The 9,238-nt window shown below is 36.7% G+C and overlaps 1 protein-coding gene across 3 annotated transcripts in view; it reads right to left on the bottom strand.

The window, feature by feature from the left end:
- Nucleotides 1–2,367, bottom strand: part of LOC106458829 (calpain-B-like) — a 78,682-nt gene extending 76,315 nt beyond the window's left edge. For 2 of the 3 annotated variants that reach the window (XM_013918379.2, XM_013918380.2), the window contains exon 1: nt 2,007–2,366. In XM_013918379.2, the coding sequence (XP_013773833.1) occupies nt 2,007–2,351 (345 nt within the window). In that variant the 5' untranslated portion in view covers nt 2,352–2,366. Of the gene's footprint in view, nt 1–2,006 lie in introns of all 3 variants that reach the window. The other variant, XM_022385169.1, reaches the window with a different exon arrangement.
- Nucleotides 2,368–9,238: the final 6,871 nt, after the last annotated feature.

Genomic DNA, 9,238 nt, shown 5'->3' with positions numbered 1-9,238 from the left:
GTATAGTGTACAAAGCATTGAGTATTCTACATGTTACAGTCATCTAATGATCATCTATTATTGGCTAGAAATTTCTGTTTCACCCTGCACGTAAGCTTTTTAAAGAAACACCAGATTTCTTTAAGAAAACTATCTTCACGGGGTAATTATAACATCGTTTACACTAAAACTATGATTTGATAGTTTGTTACCAAGTGCTCTTAAAATGATTTTCTGTTGCACTAAAGCCATGAAAACTTCACACATAAAATTTTGGGCTACCATGGGAAAAGAAAAAGAAAGATGAACACTTTGGGTCTTTAGCTAATTCCTCGTTCTCCACCTTATCAACACTTTCCAATGATATTGGGTTTGTTTTTTGTTTGTTTGAAGTTAAGCACAAAGCTACACAATGGGCTATCTGTGCTCTGCCCATCACGGGTATTTAAACCCGGTTTCTAGCGTTGTAAGTCCGCAGACATACCGCTTTGCCACTGGGTTGCAGTGATATTGGGAGTCTCTCAAGCTGTGAATCACTCGATAATGGCAATTAGGTAATCAAATAAGACAATAACTCAACTTTAGCAGTTATTTGTAAGCATCATAAAGTAATAGATTGAATGCGGTAGCCATTTTTTTCTCGGCTTACCCTACTACAGCGCTAATTAATTGTAGATTTACAAGGTTGCCTCAAATGTTTTTTCACATCGAAAATGATTTTATTACAGATATCACTACTTTTTTCCTTAAACATAGTACGTACAGTACTATCTGAACTGTCCTTTTAATGTCACCGGTTTTAGCTGTTGTTTGTCAAACCCTAGATAGAATATATTTGGTGTGTAGTTGCTACCGCTCACTTTTTCGGGAAAGGCTGATTTCCAAACAAAACCACGTGAGGCAGCTGTTGGGGTCCACGTTTAGAAACATGCGCTTTGCCTGCAACTTCAAGTGTAACCACGAGGTTTAAGTCACAGCGTATTGTAGAAAATTACGCATTTCCTGGCTTATTTTGTTGTTGACGTATAATGTTTTTTAGTAAAATATCGTGGAAGTTTGGATGTTGTGTAATGTAAATACGACGTTTTAAAAGTCGCTGCATCTGTATAGAAAAACACGACAGAAAAAGAAGAAAATAATACCTTTTTTGAAGAATTGAGAAAAAACAAGACAGTCGTACGTTTCACGAATACATCATTTATCACGACCATTGTTTCGCTAGTAAAGGCATCATCAGGTGGATAACGTACGGGGTTAGTATCAAAGGGTCCAGGGTACGAGACGTGATGTCGTTAAATACATTTTACATTTTCAGCTGGTCCGTAGTTCAGAATTAGAGGCAGCTATACCTAATCTCTAAGGATTTAGTCCACGTGCACACAAGGTGCTATTCAGGTTGAATTAAAAATTCCATTTCTCAAGTGCCACGAACCTGAAACATATTTCCGTAATAAAGAATAATAATAATAAAACGTTGTTAGATGTTTGGACAATACACCGCTCCCTATAGCAGATCTCGAGATTTATAAAATGCACACTTTTTAACCTGTTGAAGTAAATTTTAGGTATCCTCACTTTATACGTGTGGTATACTGGAGGAGGTTCTTACAGAAAACTTAATGTGACTCAATCTGCAAGAAGAGTGGAGCATATATATCCTGCAGGTAGTGAAGGTGGTACAAATATCAACCATGTCTTGTGAGATGCTGTTTTGGGGACTTTTCCATAACTGGAGAAATAAAACTCATAACCAATTCTTGGATTAATTCATTAATAGTTTATCACAATCTTCATATCAAGCCTAATTCATATCAGTTAATCTCTGTAATAACTAAAATAGCGACAACTGTAACTCTGTAAACAGACTTTTAAACATGCACATAGTTTCTCCAATTGTTACACTATGGATTAAAGAACTACAACACCAGAGCAGAACCAATAATCATTTGAGTTTCACTCATTTTTAACCAATTTACGTAGAAACAACTTTATCTTCTAACTTAAAACACTCATTGCAAAGTTCTTACCGTAAAATAACTCCTAAAGTAGCTGAATGTTTCTGTACCTGCGATTTGACCCTTCAAGGTTCGGCATATGGATTGAAATTTGCCCTTATCTCGCCATTCACTTTCTTCGGCAAACTGCTTCCACCATCTCTTTTTCTGGCTACACTTTGTGGAAAATATCCCAGTGTTGTAAGCGCTAACCCTGCTCACTGGAGGCATTCGTGGAATCCATTCGAAAACTTTTGATTCTTCAGAACCTAGCTTAGTAATCCAATACTGTGGATCATAAATGTTCATTTTATTTCGTGAAACCAACTCATGTTGTTCGTTCTTATCAGAACTCTCGCTTATTTCTTCTGAAGACATAGTGAGCTCTGAAAGTTTTTAGTGCTGAATTTGAAAGCTTATTTCTAGCTTGCTGCTTGCTCTTAGTGCAAAGTCGAGTTTAAATTAACACAATAAACACTGCAATTTTCGAATGGACAATGAGAGAATCCAAACGATAGCTATCAGTTTCAACTTGATCTGCTTTCAGCTTCCTAGTGACAACCAAGACTGGAGCTTTACAAATAAAGAGTGCAAAAAAAGGCATTTTTCAGAGGTGATATAAGCCTATGAAACCGCCACCAGAACGAAGACTGCCAAGAACATGCTCGTTTCAGAAGCTAAAGATAGACTTTGTTTAAATATATAGCTCCTACTTAAGTGATAAATAAAGTTAAAACTGTCAAGAGGATCATTATTTCCTTTAGCTTGAACAATACAGTACCAATTCAAAGTATAAGATTTAGCTAATACAATCAGTAATAGAAAAATGAGTGATTTTGATAATAAAATTACACACACTTATTTAAGCTTGTTTTAGGTTTTTATTGTTCACCCAATATTTGAAGAATAGTCGTCCCTAATTTGAAGCTGATACATCACAAGGAAGATGGCCCGGCATGGCCAGGTGGTTAGGGAGCTCAACTCGCAATCTGCAGGTCGTGAGTTCGAATCCCCGTCACACCAAACATGCTCTCCCTTTCAGCCGTGGGGTTGTCATAATGTGACGGTCAATTCCACTATTCGTTGGTAAAAGAGTAGCCTAAGAGTTGGCGGTGGATGGTGATACTAGCTGTGTTCCCTCTAGTCATACACAGCTAAATTAGGGATGGCTAGCACAGATAGCCCTAGTGTAGCTTTGTTCGAAATTCAAAACAAACACAAGGAAGATAGCTAGACAACAGCACCCACTGCCAACCCTTGTTTACGAAAGAGTGGAATTTCTCTCTTACAGCGCAATCACAGTTCCATAGTACCTTTTTGAGGCACTATAACCAAAACCACAAATTCCTTAAAATACAGTACAAGTACGCTAACCACAAAGGCCATGTCCTGTACTTTTTGAATTAAATTTGTGTTACTAACCTTAAGGAAATCAATATTCATAGATGAATTAATTGAAAGTTTAAGACAGATCAAACAGACGTAATTAAATAAAGGTAAATATGAGTTTTTCGGTAATTGAAACTAGTTTGCTTAAACTTCAAAATGCAATGAATACTAAAGTATGGTTATGACATAGTCGTGTTGAACCACATGAGACTTGATACAACACAGATGTGTGAAAATTATGAGTATAAGATGTTCATATGTTGAATTTCGAATAAAGCTGCTCAAGGGCTGTCTGCGTGAACCGCCCCTTATTTTGAAGTTATAGACTAGAGAGAAGGTAGCTAGTTAACACTTACCACCGCCAGCTCTTGGGATACTCTTTACTAACCAATAGTGGGATTGACTGTCACATTATAATGCTCTTACGGTTGAAAGAGCAAGCATGTTCGGTAACTGGATTCAATCCCGCAACTGTCAGATTACAAATCGAGAACACCTAACCATCAAGCCATGCCAGACTAACAAAAAGAGTAGAAGATGAAAGATCGTGTTTGCATTTTTAATAATTATTATTATGTAAAGCTTTTGAAAAACTTTAGCATTTCACACACACAAAAAAGAAGTAAAACTCTCAAGGAAAAAGCTCGTATGTAAAAACCCAAAAGTATATAATAAGGACGTTTGATAAACAATATTAGGAATACATCTCTCTTGGTAGAGAATCATTTACTGATTAAACAGTATGTTGCAAGATTACAGGTATAACGTAAATTTAATACAAAAGAACTAGTCTTGTTTGACTGTTTTTAGTGCAAGGTACAGTCGACCGCGGGAGATCGAATCCCGGATTGTAATTCTGTGAACTTACTGCTGTCCTATAGATGAATAAAGGCTATTCACTGGCACTGAATGTAATCTAACTGTATACTGACACCATTAATATCTTTAAACCAGCTTTATCCATCTGTAAGTGAAGCTTTCACAAATCCCAACCGAAATCGTTAGGCAAGCGTTGCTTTGACAGAGTACATGGGTGATTCCGTTTATCTTTAATATTAGCAATATAATTTGAACAAACGTTTCCTTGTAAACGACTGACCTTTTTAAAGAAGATGTAAGTAAGGATTAACGTTTATGTTCCATTAATAATAAGTTATATGTTCCAAACTGCGATTAAACAGGACAAATACATACTATTCGTATTATTCACGATATATTTTCTTGTGTCGGATCTGAATCAGTGCTTAATTATTCTTTATTATTATTTTTTGTTTCTTTCTTGTTAAGCACAAAGAGATATTTGTGCAGTGCCCACCACGGGTACCGAAACCCGATTTTTAGCGTTGCAAACCTTCTGATTTACCGCTTAGTCACTGGGGAGGGGGGCGACTTGAATGGAGTTATCTTGTTCGAATAGTTTCTTCTCTATACAAGCGGCATAAATAGAGCTATCATGTTCGAATAGTTTCTTCTGTATACAAGAGGCATAAATAGAGCTATCATGTTCGAATAGTTTTTTTCTGTATACAAGCGGAATAAACAGAGTTATCTCGTTAAGGGATCCTAAAAGTGAGCCATCGTACAAAGTCTCCTGTGACAAGTCTCGTTTTCTCACAGAAATTTCAGGTCAAGTTTTAACAGGACTTTCTTCCCCCGAGCTATGAACAGTAAATGTATTAGTAATACCATCGCGCAGTTTGTGCCTGAAGATATCCCAGTTATACAGATCTAGTAGCTTTTACTAAAGCGATGGGATGAATATTTGTTTACAATAAGCTCATTATCACATGCTGAAAACAAGAAATAAAGTGGTGGCAATTTGAAAACTGCGTAGTTCATCAGCTCAACATCAGTTAAAATAAGGTGGAACAAAGACAAGCGGATTTTCTTAATGGATAACGTCAGATGTTCATTCCCCCCCCCTCCTTTCACACATCTCGTGGGAGTTTTGATGAAAATACCCCCCTTTTCACAGACCGTGGAAGACTTTTCATCCAACGTGTGAAACATTTGTTTTGTAATCCTAATTTTTTAGAATTAGTGAAATCTCATCTAAAACAAGATAAGTATTTATTTGAAATTGTTTGCTTGTTTTTTAATTTCGCGCAAAGATACACGAGGGTTATCTGCGCTAGACGTCCCTAATTTAGCTGTGAAAGACTAGAGGGAAGGTAGCTAGTCATCACCACCCACCGCCAACTATTTTTACTTATGAATAATGGGATTGACCGTTACGGTATAACGTCCCCACGGCTGAAAGGGTGAGCATGTTTGGTGGGACAGGGATTTGAACCCGCGACCTTCAGATTGGGAGTCAAGCGCCCTAACCGCCTGGCCAATATTTGAAATTGACCTTCACTTTTTTTTCCCCGACACATGTCACAACGTTATCGATTTTTTATTCAAATTAGATAAACCTATATTTGTCCCGTAGACTTGAAGCGAGATAGTAAAACTAAAAAAAAGGCTAATTCTACATATATTTCCAGGCAGCGATAGATTTGACGAAGTATGATATTTATATAATGACTAAATCACAATGACACACTTTGATCTACGTAATGGACATTTAGCAAGGAACACAGATACATTCTAGAAATGTCCTTCTGGTTTTAAAAAATCTGTTACTATCCTTGAGCAATCATCAAGTAGTGTGTCTGTGCGTTTAAATTGTTGTACTTTTTGCGGAACACAATATGATCTAAATACACCACGAGGCCACCCAGGTTTACGACAAAATAAACCTTTCTCACCTTGTATTTCGCTTGCAATCAAGTCACGTGACTTATACTGCTTTTCATGTGTTTTATCCATATTTTCCCTTGTGGCAACCTGCCAATAAACGGTAACTTACTCCATTAAACGCTCCCGATTACTTTTTAGCGATAGTTCGTTTTATATTTTAGCAACTAAATGCGAGAAAAACATGGTAAAGTTACAGTTGTGGTTATGGTTAAGAATAAAGCTACACAATGGGCTATCTGTGCTCTGCCCATCATATGTATCGAAACCCGGTATTCAGAATTGTAAGTTTTCAGATTTAACACTAGATGGGGGTGGGGGATTCATGTCATAGTGATCAGACAAAATTGTTATTTAGTAATTTTATTTTTTTCTAGTGCAGTGGCGTAGAAAGCTGGAGGAGTCCGCCACTTTTCAATATTACCCAGTAAAAATGCATCAAAATTGAGAAAATTACTCTCAAGAAAAGCAGGAAAATGCATAGAACTTTGATCCAGAACCCTAAGGCGAGCTCTGAACTCCAGCCGTAATACGTGCGCCTAGGGCGCACATTCCCTTGCTTCGCTTGGTCAAAAAAACCTTTGGCCTCCCCACTTTTAATTGGTCGCTTACACCCCTGTAATGTTATCATAATGATGTGGAAATGCTAAGGATAAGTTAACCTTATTGTGCTATCAATATATGCTGTTTCTACTAGCTAGGGGCGCGGGTTGACCAGGTGGTATAGCCCTGGACTTCAGATCTGGCAAACCGAATTCAAATCCGAAGAGACCACAAAATATTTCCCGCACTGTAAGCTGTAGGCGAATTATGAGAGTGACAGTCAAACCCTTAGCGTGGATGATAGGATGCTGTTGACTGGCCACCTTTACTGTGACCAGTAGTTCAAAATTAGCGAGAGTTAGTCTTAGCAGTTTTTCTATAAATACAAGCAATGGTCGACTAGATTAGCTCGACATGCGCGAGCGCGCCACCTTCTATTTAGTTTTTGGTCACGTATCGCAAAGTTCAACTTTTTATGAGATTACGAAAAATAAATTAAACATTGACGTATTCATTATGTGGTAAATAATTTGTTTGTTATGGACTTCGCGCAAAGCTACACGAGGGCTGTCTACGCTAGCCGTCCCTAATTTAGCAGTGTAAGACTAGAGGGAAGGCAGTTAGTCATCACCACCCACTCTTGGGCTAATCTTTTACCAACGAATAGTGGGATTGACCGTCACATTATAACGCCCCCACAGCTGAAAGGGCGAGCATGTTTGGTGTGACGGGGATTCGAGCCTGTGACCCACAAATTGCGAGTCCAGCGCCCTAACCACCTGGCAAACAGATACTCGAGTGATAGCTTTCGGTCGATGATTTCCAGATTTTTCGAATCTATGGTCAATTATAATTTCATTAAAAATTAAATAATAGGGGTGAACAATCGCAAAGTTTTTTATTTAAAGAAGGATGACGTTTTGAGCTAGCGCTTTTCGTCAGATCCTACAGGTGGCGATTGTTCACCCTATTATTCAATTTTGGTATATCTTTATCGCCTATGCGGTTTTAACTATATGTTTCTTTTTATAAATTCATTAAACCCAAGAATTATATGTGGGATCCACCAAGCTTTTTAAAACGTATTTTTCTAAACTTCTTGTGGATCTCCAAATTTGTCGGATACAGGCCCTCTAATAACGTGCGGATAACATACAGAATTTAAATTAAGACACTGAAAAATATCACAGTTAATCCCATTAATTACAACCGTTTTTAATGTGTTTTATATAAGTGTTATTTCAGACAACATTTTCGCAGAGTTCTCTACATTCAACGTTGTAACAGACAAAAAAACAACAACATGAAATTACCGATTATGTGGACCCCACCGGCATAAAAAACAAGTCAGTAATTTAAGGGCTTAGAAAGGTTGACTGTGTAATTTGCAGGTTATAGATCAAAACATGCAGGTTTACAAATACATTACTAGAAGCACCAGATGGATAGGTTTACCGCAAAACCTATGAGGCAGGGATACAGTTCTTACCATTTTTGTCTAGATTCCCAAAAATTTCTATATATCAGTGAACGTTGATATTAATATCAGTTTAACTAAGTTGAAAATCAAGTTAATAAGATGATGTATTATTATTATTGTGAAACAAGTGTTTGCCGTAATATGGAAAGTTAAAAATAAAAAATTTGTAAACAGCACACTAAAACGGTCCGAGTCAACGGTAAGAATTATAGTCTGAAGACTTTAGCGGTGAAAGCACCCATGAGCGGTTTCTTGAGAAGCTTTTGTAAATAAACGTTTTGGCTTAAAAATGGAACTTACCAACAAATTAACGACTACTGCAGTTGTATCTTACTTTAGACTTAGATACATGATCCCAGAGAAAATATGTTGATCTCACAATGGATTGTTTTGACGTCACAAAACAAAATGGTCCGAGAGTATGAGAAAAAGTTTTTTCGAAGATTTGAAACTTCTTTTCTAGAATTACTGTGAAACAAAGGATTTCTGACTTTAATACGCGTTTTGGAGAGATCGAAAATCATCATATGAAAACACATCAGTCAGTTTTCGTGTTTTATATAGATCTGCTCAAAGTAGGATCCATAACCTGAATCAAGGTTAACTGTATATCACTTCAAAAATTAAGTTTCGAAACGCAACCAGGTAATGCGATCAATCGGTTACAAAAACATTGATGACGTCATACCACTTCTTTGTATAGTAGTGTAAGTCAGTTACTCATTCTTTTTGGGGGTAAATTTATTTTTGCTCTCATCTACTGTCTTTTACAGTAAAAGACGTAGTTTAGAAGTCTAGCTTACTTGAAACTTTTATATACTTGTGATGGAAACTTAACTGTATGCAAGTATTCAAATTTTCAGTCCTAATAAACATTTAAAAATTCAGAAATTTTACATATACATTTAGGACACAGGAAAAAAACAGCTCAGTTTAACCCTCAAATTATAAGCGTTTTTTATATCATTCACTACCGGAAGGGTTCACGTATTCAGTAACTATGTATTTGTCTTGCAGCGCCCACTGCAATGAATCTAAAAAAACAACATAGAAATCACGCATTTACTATGTACAATACACAAGTAAATAATTACAATATTGTATTGTATTT

The sequence above is a fragment of the Limulus polyphemus genome, unplaced genomic scaffold (assembly GCF_000517525.1).
Source record: "Limulus polyphemus unplaced genomic scaffold, Limulus_polyphemus-2.1.2 Scaffold520, whole genome shotgun sequence".
Lineage (NCBI taxonomy): Eukaryota > Metazoa > Arthropoda > Merostomata > Xiphosura > Limulidae > Limulus > Limulus polyphemus.
This window is presented reverse-complemented; position numbering and strand designations above follow the sequence as displayed.